This window comes from Pelodiscus sinensis, chromosome 4, assembly GCF_049634645.1.
Source record: "Pelodiscus sinensis isolate JC-2024 chromosome 4, ASM4963464v1, whole genome shotgun sequence".
NCBI lineage: Eukaryota > Metazoa > Chordata > Testudines > Trionychidae > Pelodiscus > Pelodiscus sinensis.
In genome coordinates this window covers 124,542,097-124,559,557 of record NC_134714.1, presented here as the reverse complement: position 1 = coordinate 124,559,557, position 17,461 = coordinate 124,542,097, and the positions used below count along the sequence as shown (strand labels likewise).

General features: G+C 45.9%; 1 protein-coding gene across 7 annotated transcripts; it reads right to left on the bottom strand.

The window, feature by feature from the left end:
- Window positions 1–1,263: 1,263 nt before the first annotated feature.
- On the bottom strand, window positions 1,264–17,458 carry SIRT3 (sirtuin 3). Of its 7 annotated transcripts, XR_012903698.1 has the most exons (11): window positions 17,337–17,458; window positions 16,428–16,508; window positions 14,514–14,607; window positions 11,878–12,061; window positions 10,487–10,687; window positions 8,928–9,160; window positions 8,671–8,771; window positions 8,269–8,430; window positions 7,333–7,542; window positions 2,535–4,254; window positions 1,264–2,124 (listed from the first exon to the last, which is right to left on the bottom strand). XR_012903698.1 is itself a non-coding variant. In XM_075928367.1 (10 exons), exons 3-10 carry the CDS (start codon window positions 14,587–14,589, stop codon window positions 4,234–4,236), a joined length of 1,188 nt encoding a protein of 395 aa, XP_075784482.1. In that variant the 5' UTR covers window positions 14,590–14,634; window positions 16,428–16,508; window positions 17,337–17,458; the 3' UTR covers window positions 2,455–4,233. The 7 variants fall into 7 exon arrangements, 6 of the variants coding, with proteins under 6 accessions (XP_075784484.1, XP_075784482.1, XP_075784480.1 ...); XM_075928367.1 differs by lacking the exon at window positions 1,264–2,124 and having other exon boundaries at window positions 2,455–4,254; window positions 14,514–14,634; XM_075928365.1 differs by lacking the exon at window positions 1,264–2,124 and having other exon boundaries at window positions 2,455–4,254.
- Window positions 17,459–17,461: the final 3 nt, after the last annotated feature.

Genomic DNA, 17,461 nt, shown 5'->3' with positions numbered 1-17,461 from the left:
ACTCTGCACTAGTTAGGCCTCAGCTGGAGTACTGTGTCCAGTTCTGGGCGCCACATTTCAAGAAAGATGTGGAGAAATTGGAAAGGGTACAGAGAAGAGCGACAAGAATGATTAAAGGTCTAGAGAACATGACCTATGAAGCCAGGCTTCATGAACTGGGCTTGTTTAGTTTGGAAAAAAGAAGATTAAGGGGGGACATGATAGCGGTTTTCAAATATCTAAAAGGGTGTCACAAGGAGGAAGGAGAAAATTTGTTCCTCTTGGTTTCTGAGGACAGAACAAGGAGTAATGGGCTTAAAGTGCAGCAAGGGAGGTTTAGATTGGACATTAGGAAAAAATTCCTAACTGTCAGGGTTGTCAAATATTGGAATAAATTGCCAAGGAGGTGGTGGAATCTCCCTCTCTGGAGATATTTAAGAACAGGTTAGACAGACATCTGTCAGGGATGGTGTAGACGGAGCTTGGTCCTGCCTTGAGGGCTGGGGACTGGACTCGATAACCTCTCGAGGTCCCTTCCAGTCCTATGATTCTATGATTCTAAGATGTGATAGGATCTCTGGTGGCCAGAAGTGCAGCTGTGGAGGAGGATTGGGAGGGAGGAGGTCTGAAAAATCTGGGACTGTACCTTAAAGTACCTTCTCCTGTGAATTTTTAAGGGGAGAAAAACAATTCTAAATATCCTTAGCAATTGATTTGTAAACCAATTGCTAAGACTGTAATTGCAAGGGAAAAAGGCCAAAGATTTACTTATTTAAAATGCAAGTTTAGTTCTTCACCTAGACTATGTCTACACTGGCAGCTTCTTGGGCAAGAACAGTAGTTCTTGCGCAAAAACCTGCCTGCTGTCTACACTGCACGAGTGTTCCTGCGCAAGTAAATTTACAGTATAGCGTTGTATAACAGGGCTTCTTCCGGAAGAGTTATAATTCTCCCCACGAGGAATAAGCCCTCTTGCGCAAGAGCTCTTCCACAAGAGGTCAGTGTAGACAGGCCACATTAATTTCTTGCGCAAGAAGCCCCCAGGGTTAAAATGGCACATGGCAGTGTGGACGCACTCTTGTGGAAGATTTTTTGCACAAGAACTCTTCCGCAAAAGAGTTCTTGCGCAAGAATCTGCCAGTGTAGACGTAGCCCTAGTGAAGAACTTTCTGTAAGTTGTTAAACTCCAAGTTGTTCCTAGATGTATGGAAAAAATTAACCTACTAAACTTGATAAATAGACAGCAGGTTTTCTGAGGAGAATAGTAGAAAATCAACAGAGGAGTTTCTGAGTTAAGTCCTTTTATTTTATTTATTGAAGATAGAAATTAGCAAAATAGTAAACTTTCTATTCAAACCTCTGATCTTTTTCAGAGTGTTAGATCTGGCAGACACCTCACCCAATCAAGAAAATAAAGAGACCATGGCATATTTTACTCTTCCTTTATCTAATTTTCATGTCTTCAAATTCCTCAGAAATTGGCCATGTTTAAAACTCAAGCTTGCAATGGACTTAGGCACCGATGCTACAAAAGCCCCACACACGTGTTTACCATTTAAAACATGACTAGTCTCACTGTTGCACTGACTTCAATAGGGCTGTCTATATGTTTAAATCCTGGCATAAGGGTTTTCAGAATTGAGGCCCAACTCAGGACAAGCACCTTTGACACATATAATGAAATATGGATGAGAAGCAACAGCTGCTGCTTTGTAGTAAAATACTAACTGTACAAATGGGCAGAGCTCCAGGTATGCTAAGTATGCTAAGTGTTTGGTGTGCTGCAAAGTGAAATAAACACTTCTGCTTTTATTTAGGCTATAAATTCAAGTGACATTTAATTCATGGCTGATACTACAGTTATGAAAGAACACTCAACTATATCTGAATCACACATTCAGATAAACAAGTCTGTTCATCTGAATGTGAGCTGTGTCACAGATTTCATTAAAAAGAAGTGCAAGGGCACTGTTAATGCAATGGGAGAAATAACAGGACTAGTGTAAATCAGCATACATCCACTGAAGTTAATGGACCTCTCTTGAGTTACACCAGCAGAGAATCTGGCATGACGTTTCTAGATGCACAGAAGACAGATAATCCAAAGATAGGTTTCATACAGCAAGGGCTCGTCTACATTGGCCCCTTTTCCGGAAGGGGCATGGTAATTTTTGAAATCGCAATAGGGAAATGCGCGGGGGATTTAAATATCCCCCACGGCATTTAAATAAAAATGTCCGCCGCTTTTTTCCGGCTTTTAGAAAAGCCGGAAAAGAGCGTCTACACTGGCCCCGATCCTCTGGAAAAAGCGCCCTTTTCCGGAGGATCTTATTCCTACTTCAAAGGAATAAGATCCTCTGGAAAAGGGCGCTTTTTCCGGAGGATCAGGGCCAGTGTAGACGCTCTTTTCCGGCTTTTCTAAAAGCCGGAAAAAAGCGGCGGACATTTTTATTTAAATGCCGCGGGGGATATTTAAATCCCCCGCGCATTTCCCTATTGCGATTTCAAAAATTACCATGCCCCTTCCGGAAAAGGGGCCAATGTAGACGTAGCACAACTGTAAGTTAGTCACATTGCACATACATATTAAGGCATAAAGGCTAACACAATACAAAGAAATACCAACATACAAAAATGCAGTTACAGTAACTACAGAAACCTTAACATTCAAATTCCTTGAATTTTGTGCATTTCAAAATATTAACCATAATCACATTGATACAAAGTGTTTTGCATCCCCTCTTCGTTGTGTTTTTTCAGAAAAATACTGTAATAGACGAGCTAATTATTGCTGCCTTCACTGCTAGGCTAAAAAGGTGCAATTTTAAATCTACACTGGAACTTGGGCTCAGCTGCAAAGACCGTACTCTAATGAGAGAGGGAAAGGGACCTCACTGTTAATGGTGCTTTCTGATGAGACATTAAACATTTCCCGTTTGACCATGTGTGATGTGCAAATTAAATATCCCCTGGCACCTTATGAAAAGAGGAGAAAGTAATCCTGGTTTCCAGACCAATAGCCCCTCCCTAGGAGAATCAGTGAATAGACACTACTGCTCCATATGACTGGAACATTCGGTGAGCTGTAAAACTGTAAGAAACTAAGCCAGCATATAAAGGGTGAATAGCTGCTAAGAGAATAAGTAAGAGAAATGAGGGATGATAAAAGGACAGATGAACAGAATTGAAGGAAGTGCAATCAAAACACTGACAGCTGGAAATGTGTGAAACAAGACATTGAAATACCATGTGTAGACATCAGCAAAGGTATTAATTATTACCATTAATAAGTATTATCAGTGTAGATATCAAACTACATTCCATTCAATGAGCTGCTTAAACTGGCCCACAGGGTTGTTTGCTCAACATCAGCAGGATTTCTAAGAATCATTTTTAGACAAATTCCCTTCCCTTCCTGATTAGCAGTGATTTTACCCACATGACGCACACTACAAATTTGCAATAAATAAATATTAAAAAGCCTACTTGCATTCGAGACCTGCTTTTTTGAGGAGCTGGTTCAGGGGGCCAGACAATTTCTATGAAACTGTCTGCTGGACTTCAGTGCTTATCTCAGCAGTAATAGAACGAGACAGATCTAACTAGTATTTTCAAAAGTGGATTAGTGAGTTTGTTTGGCTGCCCAACTTGAAGCATTATAAATAGGACAGGCCAGATTTTCAGGACATTCTGAGCTCTTGCTCTCTGACAGGCCTGGGTATTTCAGATTTAGCAGCCAAAACTTGGGATGCCTAGACTCACAAGACATTTAGGAAAATTTGATCCTGAATTTCTCGTCCAGAATTCCTGGTGAGAAAGAAATGAATGAGTCTCACCAAAGTTGGGATGACAGTTTGTACAGAGGTTAAAAGATGGCAGACAAAGAGAGGCAGAGTCTCCCCAAATGTGTGTCTTTGGTGAATGGAAGACAGGAAAAGGTAGAGATCATGGAGTTCAGTGGACACATTACCATGCTGAGGTATCTGATTGGGAACATCTGCAATACCTGGCCACAGCCTGTCACTGAGTTTTCACTTGCTATGAGTTTTTTGTGATAGTTTTTTCTATACTGGGGCAAGGCAGCTAAAAGGGTCCTCAGGGAGCCCCCAGTTCTTAGGTCCAGTCCATTAGCCATTGCAAAGCTGGAGAGCATCTTCCCCAGCTCTCTTCTGTAATGTTTCCACAGCTCATGGGGATAGCACCTACCCCTTTTCAAGGTGAACATCATTTTCCAGCAGCAGGAGGGCAGGTGTCCTATTTGTTTTTTGCATCCAGCTAAAAATAGAAAGAATGTTCATGGCTCAACAATGTGGTTCACATGTTCCAGCATCCATCAACTCAGCTGGTGACACTCAGGCCCAAGAGGCCAGGATGAAGAAAAAAAGGATCCATGTTGCAATAAGATTTTCTTGACAGAGTGACAGCAACACAACCTTAACAGGAAGAGCTGTGTGCTCTTGTGTTGCCCCCAAATGGCTGACTAGGAAAAAAAACTGACAAATGACTAATCATCCTCTCTTAGTGAAAAATGAAACAGCAGTGTTAAAATGGGGCCTAGAATTGCCACACTACAGCATGCCCTCTTCTAACACTTTGCTTAGAAATACAGAGCCAAAATGCTCTGCTGGTGCAAATGGACTAAACTGTATTAACACTAAGGCTATGTCTGCACTGGTGGGTTCTTGCGCAAGAACCCGCAGAGCATCCACACTGCCCACCCGCTCTTGTGCAAGGAGATTTACAGTACGGCACTGGAAGACAGGGCTTCTTGCGCAAGAGCTATGCTCTTTTCTAAAAAGTGTAAGTCCTCTTGCGCAAGAACTCTTCCACAAGAGGGCAGTGTGGATGTGCAGCAGGGGTTTCTTGCGCAAGAAAGCCCTATGGCTAAAATGGCCATCAGAGCTTTCTTGTGCAAGAGAGCGTCCACACTACCATGGATGCTCTTGCGCAAAAGCACATGGCAGTGTGGACGTGTTCTTGTGCAAGAACCCACTAGTGTAGACATAGCCTAAGGGTGCATCTACGCTGCATCCTAAGCTCGAAATGAACAACGCAACTTGAGCTACGCAAATTGTGTAGTTTGAGTGTATTTCAAAACAGTTTTTGTAACAGCGTAAAATTTCAAAATAAACCATTATTCTGAAATATCCCTTAATCCTCATGGAATGAAGTTTACAGGTATGCCAGAACAGCACACCTGTTATTCCAAAAGATATTTCGAAATAATGGGCACACTGTCAAGACTCAGAATAGCTATTTTGGGATACTGGAAGTATCCCAAAACAGCACCGCGGTGCAGACGTACCCTAATGGATCTTCACCCATTTATTCCAGCAGTTTTCTCCATGGAGTTAAATGCTCCACCAGACTAAAATAAATTAAAATACTACTACTAATGGTCTCTAGTTAACATTAGCATCTCTTAAAATAATCAATAACTTGCTCTTTCATAAAACCTTTTCTGAGGATCTCAATGGGACTTCTCAGAGGAGTATGGGTTTGCAGGATTAGACATTTCCTTACTATAAGACTAGATGAGTGCTTTACTCTGTCTTGTTAGGAACAGGGATAACTGCAGAACCTCTCTATTTCATACAAAGGACTGGGAGAAAGATTGTGAATGAAGTGATTCTATAAGTCAGCAAATAAGAGAACAAACCCACGAAAAAGGAAAGATTTATTTATTTTGGCAATTTTAGATCAATATTTATGGCAATATTTCAGACGGAATCAATCCAATTACAGATCCAGATCCTCAGCTGGCACAAAGCAGCTTAACTCTATGGAATCCCCATTGATACCAAGAAAGCAATATCAGTTCACACCAGCTGAGCATCTGACCCCTGCGGGAAAATTCTGTACAGTTAATTATGTTTAATACCGTGAGATTTCATTAGAGCCTCTGCTCTGAAAACTAAGAGGAGGAAAAAAGCCACTACATTTTTGTGTTTATAACATGCCCAAATTAGTCTGGCACACATAAGGGGTATTTCTCTTGGCATGGAGAGTGATAGAGATAACTTTCAAGTTCTTCAGACTATCTATGCAAATATTGCAGTCTGTACCCTGGAGTGCATGTTATCCTGGACTTGGGGTTCTGATCTGCTGAAGTCAATGGGAGTTTTTCAATCAATTTCACTAGCCTTTGGAGCTGGCTTGTGATTATTTGTCTTTTAAATGCATCTAACCCTAACCTTTTCTGTTTTTTTGTACAATTCCTCGCAGCACATCCCTCAAACCATTCTATCATTAGAGAGCTGATACTCCACAGTCTTGGTCTTCTCTTTGTTTGGTAGAAACAAAAGTCTGATGTTGTCTGAAAATGTATTTAACAACCCTGGCTACTTCCTTATCTCAGGATATAAACTCTTTGGGTGCGTCTAGACTGGCAAGATTTTGCGCAAAAACTTGCCAGCTGTCTATACTGGCTGCTTGAATTTGCACAAGAGCACTGACTTTGTAATATACAAAATCAGTGCTTCTTGCACAAATACTTTCACGCTCCCGCTCAGGGATAAGCCCTCTTGCGCAAGAGGGCCAGTGTAGACAGGTACCTTAATTTTTTGCGCAAGAAAGCCCGATAGCTAAAATGGCCAACGGAGCTTTCTTGCGCAAAAGTGCGTCTAGATTGGCATGGATGCTTTTGCGCAAAAGCACTTTTTGCGCAAAAGCGTCCTTGCCAATCTAGACACTCTTTTGCGGAAATATTTTTAACGGAAAAACTTTTTCATTAAAAGTATTTCCGCAAAATCATGCCAGTCTAGACGCAGCCTTTGGGTACGTCTAGACTACAGACTTTTGTCGACAGAGGCTTTGTCGACAGATACTGTCAACAAAGCCTCTGTCGACAAAGAGCATCTAGACTACAGCCAGTTCTGTAGACAAAGCAAGATGCTTTTTCGACAGAGAGTCTAGATGCTCTCTTTTGAAAAAGCACAGTGTGGATGCAATAGCGCCTTTTGTTGACAGAACTCTGTCAGCAAAAGGTGTTATTCCTCGTAGAATGAGGTTTACTGCCGTCGACAAAACTGCCACGTTCTGTCAACTTACTATCAACAAAACTCAGCGGTAGTGTAGATGCAGGTATAGTTTTGTCGACAAAAGTCCACTTCTGTCAACAAAACCCTGTAGTCTAGACACACCCTCTGTGTTTGTTGTTAAATGCCCTACTGGCTTCTTTTATCCTTTGGAATTTGCTCTCCCTCCCAGTCTCCTTCAGGGTACAGATTGTAGAAATGATGCTGGCTTCCATATGGCTTTTTCATCCCCACAATCCTATTACCTGTTAGCAGCGAAATATTTTTGACACAAAGACTGATGAGATCGAGGGAGGCCTCTATGAGCCTTTCATACCTTTTCTGTTTCCCTTTGAATTAGCTCCTGCATTTCTTCCTTCCAGGCCATCAGCTCCACAAACTTCTCCACCCCACTGACCACATCTCCCAGCAAGGCCACATCATTGTACTGTGGCTGGTATGCAAATGGTCCCACCAAGTCTCGATTGATCAGCACACGAGGAATAGAGCTGCGGACTGCATCTGCCAGACTGGCAAAGGGCTGCACCTAAAATAATTCGCCCAACACCCCAAAAGAACAAAGAGAAACAGAAAGCTTCACTCCAGGAGTAAAGGTTAGCAGGGAAGCCCATACCCCACACAAAATGAATTAAATGCACTCCAGAAACTGACCCTCAGAGACGCAAAGTGCAGGGTATTAGAAGGCTCTTCTGCATCAGAGGGCCCCAAACTTTGCAGTCTGACTCTTCCATGTTACACCCACCATATCTTTAACAACACTGCATCTCATAACCAGGACAAACTGGCCAAGAGGAATATTCCAGATGAAAGTTATCATCTACAATACCCCCTGCTGGCCCATCACTGAATTAGCAGGGGACGTATCTCCAGGAGAGTCCTCCACAGTTATTACTGTTACCTCCTCAAGTGTCCACAAAATCATCTCTTCATCCCAGAGGTGCATCCCCACATCCTTATCCTGACCTTGTCAGTCTCCCTTCTGTTCCCATACATCCACACACAGAGTCTGAGCATTCTGCTTCTCACCCTACATCCTCAAATTTCTCTTCATTTCCCTGATCCCTGAATCACCCACTTTCGTTTCCCCTAATGCCCTGTTCAATTTTGAATTGTCCCCCTCATTTCCCTGCAATGTCCTATTCAATTTTACACTACCCCTCCATTCTCCCAACATCATGTTCAATTTTCCACTGTTTCCTCAAGTCCCACAGCACAGGGTCCCTATACCCAACTCATGATCTAGGTCACTGACCTCAAGGGAGGTTCCAATGATAAAGAGCACATCTGCCATGGGGAAATCTGCCACGTGTAGGAAGAACCGCTGAGGGAGCTGCTCTCCAAAGAACACAATATCAGGTTTGATGAGTCCGGTGCAGACTGGGCAGTGGGGGATCTTGTCTGCCATCACATCTCCCTGAAACAAGAAATCCCGTCAGTATCCACATGCATTACCAGGAAGCCCAACAACTCCATCATCAAATCCTCCATCTGTCCCACAAGCACACATGGGTTTGTCATGTTATTACATAGCAACAAAACAAAATTTGTCCTTGTCCTCTCTTGGTCATGAGGACAAGATCACTGGCCTGTAAGCCCCCCACTTTGAATTAGCTTCTGTTGTCTCTGTGTTGATGCCCCTGCAATTACCACTCACTCTGAAGTCCTCCCCTGGGTAGGATCTCCGACAGACAGTACATGTGGCAGTGGCGAAAGTGCCATGAGCTTCTACCAACTTATCAGGAGGGATCCCAGCAACTTGAATACAAGATGGAGAGATTAACTCAGTACAAAAAAAAATGAACCTACTGGTCCCAAATTCATCTGATGCATCAACAGCCCCACTCTGATATTCCATCCCACCTTGTGTTTTCACTGCATTCCATTAATGGGAGCCAGGAAAGGGACACTCACTTCTTTCCAGCCCGTCAATATTCTGGGTGTACAGACGCAGAAGGAGCCCTTTGTCATGCAGGAGTCGCAAGAAGTAATGGGAGTAATTAGGCCTGTAATTGCCAGGGTACAACTCCTTAGCTAAAGTGAAAAAGGGCTTAGGGTTGTGGAAGAAATAGGCAAGTTCAAAGATGGCTTCTGGATAGGGAATGTCATATTGCTGAAGGTTACTGTACAGGCCACTCCCAGGAGACCTGCAGAGGGGATAAAAGGGGCCTATTAGAATGCCACAGGAAAAGAAATCCAGCACGGCTGCTTTTAAGGACACCTGTAGTAAGATGAGGGCCTGAAACAAAAGACCATGTAGCACAGGCCTGGTTTGAGGCCTGATGCCTGGCTAACAATAGTCAAGACTTTGCTAATATAAAGCAAAGCTAAGCTGTGAGCAAGAGGCAGGCCCCTGCTCACAGAATTTGGTATGAACAGAGCTGAGAGTATAAAAACACTGGTAACAAGCACATTTGTACAACCGCAATTGGTACTAGGTACTGGCTGTAAAACAGTGATTGACACATCAGAGTGATGTGTACCTTTTTTGTACCTCTCTATAAAGTGGTGTTTTGGAGGAGCTATCTTTGTTTGGCCTGGGATGGAGTCCATGTCACTGACTGACTTATGTCCATTGTCAGGGGGATACAGATGCATAGTGATTTGGTAGAGTCTACTGACAACTATTACTGTACTTTGTTTGACAATAAACCTGGCCAGGCACCTTTAATCCTTATCTGATTTTGTGGTCTTTGGGGGCTCTCTCAGAGTCTGCTGGGTTGACTACTTGCACAAAGTCCACACAACACACAGGATTAAGCACACTCGCAACTGAATGGCTATCATCACTGATGGAGCAGGAGACCTCTCCAGATACTAGACCAGTGAATCCTGACTACTATAACACCTATTCCTAGCATGACACATGACTCCAAGAGAGAGTATGGCCAGATTCTTGGGTCCTATTTGGCTACTTTCTGCAGCTGAAGCAGATCAAAGGAGCCTTAGGTGGGCAGTTGAGGATTTCCCTTACGTGTGAGAGGAGCCCCTCGGGTGATGTCAAACTAGCATAGCTAGCTCTACGAAGCCCAATTCCATACCCCTGATGTATGAGGCATGTTCAGGACCACTGAGGATAGGAAAGGCCACAACAAGTGCATCTGACAAAGTGGGTCTTTGCCCACGAAAGCTCATGCTCCAATAAATCTGTTAGTCTATAAGATGCCACAGGACTCCTCATCGCTTTAACAAGTGCATGGTGCTCCAATGATCCTGGGCTGGCGGAGTGTGGCCCCAGTTCTAACTAGTTTATGCCAGATCCAGACTGGCTCCTAGAATGCTGCTGGCATGGCACAAACTCACACTAATTGCAAGAGTAAGGGGGGTGCTGGTTGGAGCTGGGATCTATACCCTGGTACTAGTGAAAGAGAGAAATGGTAAGTGGTAGGTCCCTGGTTACTAGGTTTGGCGTATAATCAATTACAGCTCTGGCAAGGCTCCAATGCACATCTGTGAGAGGGGTGAGATGTTACCTAAAATCTGGGATGCCGCTGGGAGTACTGATCCCAGCCCCAGCCATCACCACCATTCGGTGACACTCCTTCTTCTGAATTAATTCTGCCACGTCCTGCAGGGTGAGCTTCTGGTTCCCATTGCCATCTCCTCCTCTGCCCATCCCAAAGATGCCTGTGGCAGCAGCGGATAAAGAGATAGGTCTGGCCCCTTGTATCCTTCTAGGAGCAGAAAGGAAATGCAGCAGGTGACAAAAAGACTCAAGCTGCTCAGATGGAGAAAAACAACCCAAGCTTTTGTAGGAAGCAGGAGCTGATCTTTCAATTGTAGGTTCATGTGCTATTGTTTGATAATTGAGATGATAAAACATAGCAGCAGTTAGTGTGAAGCCTCGAGGAGCACAATATAGTCCTTTGTATTGACAGCCCCTTTTGTATGAGGATATCAAAGCACTCAATAGACAGTTATTATCTATTGTTTTCTTGTGATACACCTGGGAACCCCAGTCCTGGGCTAGGACCATATTGTGTTAGGTGCTGTGCAAACACCAAACAAAAAGTCAGTCTCTACCCCAGAGATGTTTTCAATCTAAATAAGAATTTAAATATCACAGCAACACCAAAGGCCCTGAGGTTAAGGGAGCTTTGAATCTCAAATTAGTATACAATTCTGCTTGGCTAATGCACACAGGAGAGCCCCTTTCAGATCCTGGTTGGCATCAAAAAAGCACTTAGGATTGTGTTTCCATGCTGCTCTTACAGTGCTGCCCAGGTGAAGGACTAAAGAAACCTCAGCCCTCCCTGAAACCCATCTAGGATTCCCCCTTAGCAGAGTCCATGTCAAATCTCTGCTCAGCCTTATGTGCAGAAGAGGAAATGAGAATCTATAATCCATCATGGGAAGAATATTGCCCCAAACAACCTAAGCAATGTTTGCTCATCTGACACTGACCAGGGCAAAACTCAGACATGAAAGCAGAGCCCACAGGTTCTGGGTGACTCATGGTCATTATTAGATCACTGAATATGGCCTCTAGTTTGGATACTGTCCTCACAAGAGCACAGGTCTTTGCAGCACAAGACCAGATGTCTCATTACTAGCAGTGACCAATTTTTCTTGTGCCAAGCCTCTGTGCTGTTTAATTCACTTTCAGGGAGTTCGAGTGCAGCAGATACTGTACCACCAAGGCTCACAAAGACTGGGAGCTGGTGCATTTAGATAGTAAACACTGTTCTCGGCTCCAAGCATTCTTTACAGTATCTGGCGAATCTAATGATAACAGCCCCAGCCCTTCCTGCCTGAAGCTGCCCATTTCTGAGAGTCAGTCTGACAGTTCAGAGCCCTGGTTTGTGGGCCATTAGCAGGAGTGTGCTTGGAAAGGGTACAGGAGGAAATGAAAAAACAGACCTACCTCGCTCCACAGGCAATTGGCATCTTCTCTCTTTGGCATTCCAGAAGCTTTCTCTGCAGGAAAATTCCACTTGCAGGGATGAAGCTAAATCCTAAGGAAGTTAAGGGAAGATTTCGGCCCCCCATGGAGCTAGCAGGCCTCCTGGGATGATCTCTCTGACCGCATATCCAGAGATTCCTCCAGGCTGGAAGAAAAGATAACCACCTAGACTAGCTGACACCAGTCCCTAGAAACATAGGGCCAGAGGTGACTGATTAAAAGGAATCTATCCAAAATTATGGAAATAACAGCCATCTCTGTGCATTTACCAGAAATTATGACATTATAAGCGACATTCCTCTTACAAGCAGTGTAGCTGTAGCATAGGGCGCAGCACATTTCATTAGGGTGTGCACCCAAAGAATTTTTTAAAAATGTACTTTGACCCCCATTAGCCACACCCCTGACCTCTGTTAACCATGCCCCTGACCCCCATTGGCCACACCTCTGGAGGTAACACTCTCCGGGCAAGATGGACACATGACCAGAAGTAAAAGGTGTCATGTGACCCCCCCCCCCCAAGGACTTTTCCCACCAATTTCCTACCAATAGGGATTAGTTTGGCCCCCAACCAAACCCCCCTTATGCAACTATCCTGCAATTGCATTAACCCAATGTGTGTGACATTATCTCGGGGCGGAGAGGCTGGGGGAAGTGTTCCCTCTAAGAATTTCCTCCCATGAACAGAATGAATTTTGTGTTGTGCACCAGTACAGAGTTCATGTGGCTTGTTTGGATGTGCCACTGTGGCACCCAAGTTGTTAATAAATGTCTTATAAACCTCTCCCTCTTCCCTCTGCTGCCATGTCTCCCCTTGCTCCATCAGCTCCCCTGGTGCCTGCTGCCCCCCAACCCCTCACCCACCTCTGCTGTCCTGACTCCTGCCCTTCTCACTGCCCTCAGCCTTCCTGAGACCTGCCCCCCTCCACCAGCCCTTCTCTCCCCCCTGTGCCCACTCCTCCAGTAGTCCCACTCTGATCATGTAAGCTACCCCTCCTCATCCCCTCTCCTAACACCTCCCTCTACACACCTGCCCTGCCTTTCTCCTCTGGTGCTGGTTCCTCCCCTGCAGGTGTCTGCCCTTCTGCTTCACCCCCAGAATCCACTGGCACCTGCACCTTCTCTTACCCCTGCACTCTCCTGGTGCCTCCTCCTTACTTCACTGCCCCTGCCCCTGATGCCCACCCCCTCACTACCCTCTGCCCCCATTGCTCTCATGCCCGTGCCCTCACACGTCCTGCTCCATTCCTGCCTTCCTCATGCCAACCCCGTCCCCCTCTTCCACTGATACTGCCCCTCCTGCCCTTTTCCTCATTGTCTCAACTTGGCCTCCTGGCATTTGTCTCTCCTCTACCCTGTCCCTTGGTGCCTTCCCCTTTCTTCTCCTGACCTGCCTCCCTCCCCTCAGCACAAGTCCCTTTCTCTCCCACCTCTGACCCCTATTTTTCCCCCTTTCTCTCCCCTCCTATCCTGTCCTGTCCCTTACCTTCGGCTAAGCCGGCTTCTGCCTTCCAGTTTGTGGGGCTGGAGTCAGAGCCGGCCCAAGCTACAGGCCGGCCGGGCCCTAGCCCGGGGCGGCTCACTTTAAGGGGTGCCATACGGTGCTGCCGGGCTGGGTGGGGCCGAGGACGGGGCCCCGGGCGCAGAAGGGGTGCCGCACAGTAGTGCAGGGCCAGGCGGGGGTGCCCCCAGGCACAGAAGGGGCACCGGGCGGTGCTGCCGGGCTGGGCGGGGGTGCCCCTGGATGCAGAAGGGGCACCGCGTGGTGCTTCTGGGCCGGGTAGGGCCCTGGGTGCAAAAATGGCTCGAGCCGGCGTCTGTGGTAGGGCCCCAGCTGCTCTGCCGCACACGCGCTCTCTCTGCCCCAAAGTGCCCCGTAGATGGCTGCAGGGAAAGTGAGGGGCTGAGGCTCCCTGTCTCGAATCCCCCTCTCCTCCAGCAGCCGCTAGCCGGCTAGCTGGGCACACCCCATGAGCACGCCTATGAGCTGTAGCCATGTTGGTTGCAGGATATTAGGGAGATATGGTGGGTGATACCAACTTCTGTTGGTGAGAGAGACCTCCAAAAGGACTCAATGTGGCTCAAAAGCTTGTGTCTCTCACCAACAGAAGTTGATCTAGTAACAGCAATTCTCTTCCCCATCCTGTTTCTTCATCACTTTTACTTCTCATTCAAAAGATGGCACTTCCAAATCCAGAGTCTCCTAACAGCACATTTAGTAAAAGCAAACCCGATAGTTTGGCATGCCGTGCAAACCCAGCAACTCAGTGCCTGGTGGTCCTATCACTGTGAAACTCCTGAAAAGTCTGAGGTAAAAAACCAGATAGCTATGGATACAGATATAACATACACTCTGTCATATACAGAATACCACTGACCTTCCCCCAAACTGCCAGCAAGCTCTTCCCCACATGCTACAAGCTCATTTACTGTATTTTGCTCTCCCAAGCCTTTGAACAATGTTGCCCACTTCACTCCACTCTGTCACCTCTGAACTTTGTCAGCCAATTCACCCTACCATTACCCCCTATGTCTTTCCAAATCCACCTGTTCCCCACCCTCTAATAATTTTCAATCCCTCTGAATATGCTGCTTACCTGTGAATCCCTGAAGACATGCAGCAGGAAGCCCATTTCTAACAGCCGGGACTTTGAATCGTAACCCCAGACTCATTCTTCCCCTTCACTTGTCCTGTGGCAGAAAGTGGAGACTTTTGCACTATAGACGAGAACAAGTGAGGTTGCTGTAGCTACTTCCCTGCTTCTCCCTTTAGAGACCCTAATGTATAAATGCTTTTCTAGCTACAAGAAGCATGGCAAGGGGCTGCCACTATCTCCTGTATTCCCCTTGATCTTGCTGCACTATTGACCAGGGGGCTGGAGAAGAGGGTTCTAGGGCAGAGAGCACAAGGGAAAGCAACAATCTGTTTGCTTATAGTGATCCTTAGCAAGGCAGAACAGCTGAAAGGCTTTTACCACAATGTCCATAATAGAAGAGCCCATAGCAGATCATACTAGACTCCGGATAATCATAGCTTGTCTTTTCAGTTGCTGTCACTTGTACAAACGGTGTACAGTACAGATAGCTCATGCACCTAACCACTAAAATGGAGTACAGGAAGTCCCCGGGTTACATGGATCCGACTTACATCGGATCCCTACTTACAAACGGGGTGAGGCAACCCCGCACTAGCTGCTTCCCCCCAGCAGACCAGGGAGAAGTGAAGCTAGCGCTCCCCCCCCCCCAGCAGACCAGGGAGACGTGGAGCGGCTTTCCTCAGCAGACACCTCAGCTTGAGAATAAAGGACTGAGGGAAGTGAGGTGTGGGAGAATAAAACTGAGCTCTGGAGAAATGTTTGGCTAGAGTTTCCCCTACAATATGTACCAGTTCCGACTTACATACAAATTCAACTTAAGAACAAACCTACAGTCCCTATCTTGTACGTAACCCGGGGACTGCCTGTAGTGCACAGCAGCCTTCAGCTCTAACTGCAATATACAACAATGTTGTTTTAGGTCAAGGAACGACAATTGCCAAAACTCTTATGATTTCATTACAAGTCTCATAATATTTTAGCTGTCTCAGATGCTGGAGACATGTGATGAAGTGAAAATTCCACTTTTTTAAAAATATGTTTCTGGCCTTCATGGTAGTGGAGAAAGGCTTGGAAATCAGATCTGAGAGCACCCAAAAAAGCAGACAACTAAAAAGAAACCAAAATGGACTGGCTTTAATCTTGTGATTTTGGGGGCCCTCTTTATGATTTTCAAACATGAACAACTGGTAATACAGAATATAAATCCTGCAAAAAACAATATTCTGGATGAGAAATGGCCAGGACATTGTAATTAACATCAAATTTTTCAAAATACAGCCCACATCTTTCATGACCAGGCCTGTCTGAACCTTGATGTTATGTAAAGAGGTGACAGCTCCAGTAATTCAGTACCTTCCTACTACATCATGGGTTCCTATTATTCAGGTTTCAGTGTTACCATTCCTAATTTAGGCCTGTAATCCAGGCAGCCTATTTATCCATTTATCAGTACCTCAATATTCCCCTTGCATTGATTCATATCCATTTTATTATCTACAAAATTACTCAGAGATCCCCATTTGCAATTCTAATGCTAAGCCATTATTTTCCCATTTTAAACCTGTGTATTTGATTATTCCTCCCTACATGAAACTGCTGAACCTCTTTTTGCTGATTTTATGCCATTTAAAAAATTTATTTAGTTCTTACGCTATTTTAATTCTGTCATACAACCGTATTTGCTGCCCTTTTAAGCTTCTTTGTATTTGTCCACTGAGGTCATGCTTGCACTCTTCCCTCCATTCATTGAGTTGTTAATAAATGCACTAGGATTTCCTCCTTTTTAGCCTAAGAAGGCACAGGGGACAAATCAACTATCTGTCTCTGTGTAGTCACCTCCTCAAAAGTTTAAGACATTTGGCATTTCAAGTTAAAACACTGCAATTTGTTTCTTTTAGCATTACTTTCAATTACCTTCAAGGTGTTGGTTGGTCTTCAGAACATAGTATGGTGAGATTGTGGGACTTCAATAAGCATCTTGTGCTTTAAAGTGATCTGAAAAAACGGGGGGGGGGGGGGCATCATTAACTGAAAGCAGCAGCTTTGGTAAGACAGGTGTAAAGTGCAGCCTTCAGCAGCTGTTTTATTTTTTGGGAACTCTGTGACCCCTGTGTACCCCACCACCACAGTGGGTGCACTGTCCATCGGGGTGTTTGAGAAACCCTGCCACACTAACCGCATTCATGGCCCACATCAGGGATGTTAAAACGTGTTCAATTATGCAAACACGTAACTAAGGTCGCCGGATGGTTTCAACAAAAATACCGGACACACTTGCGGTTGCATCACAATCTACATCCCATCTGATTGAGAAAACACCGGACATTTCTATTTCCGCAATTTGCTTCCCGAACAGAAACTGAAATACTGGACAGTCCGGTCCAAGCCGGGCACCTGGCAGCCCTAGGTAACCCCTGACAAACCCGAGTGGTTACAGGCCGGGGGTCCTCAGGAGCCGGGTTTTAACCTGGCTCCCACGCTGTAACCGGGAAGGTCAAACGATGACCCCGTGGACACGGTTACGCGTGCCCGGCCCTAGTGCAAATCGCTGCCGTTACACTGAGGGATCTGGGGGAGGGGGGGGGTCGCCCCTGTTACTGCCCCACGCGTGTTTAGCAGGGGCAGGACGGAATCTCGAGACACCCCCCAGCCAGGCCCGGAGATCTCCGCGAGCAACGTCCTGGTGGGGTGGGCTCCAGCGCTGGGGCTGGGCGCGAGGCCCTATGGCCCTGCCCGGGGGCACGGAGCCGCTGCGGGGAGGGAAACACCCGGCCCGTGGGCTGCGTGTCCTCCGCGTTGTAAAGCCTAGGCCGCGGATGTTACCATGGCAACCAGCGAGCTCCCCGCATTCGGCCACCCACCTCTCCCCCGAGAGGGCGGAGTTGAGGGGCTGCGCTACGCGAGGCCATACGGTACCCGTCATGCTCCGCGCGCGTGCGCACGCGCAC

Excerpts from the sequence above, each read along its gene's own strand:
- SIRT3 (XM_075928367.1), bottom strand. The coding sequence starts at position 14,589 with ATGAGTCTGGGGTTACGATTCAAAGTCCCGGCTGTTAGAAATGGGCTT. Across the intron at positions 10,688-11,877 it reads CCAATTGCCTGTGGAGCGAG|AAGGATACAAGGGGCCAGAC; the intron begins GTAGGTCTGTTT and ends TTCTGCTCCTAG. Across the intron at positions 8,431-8,670 it reads ACCCAGGGGAGGACTTCAGA|GGAGATGTGATGGCAGACAA; the intron begins GTGAGTGGTAAT and ends TTCTTGTTTCAG.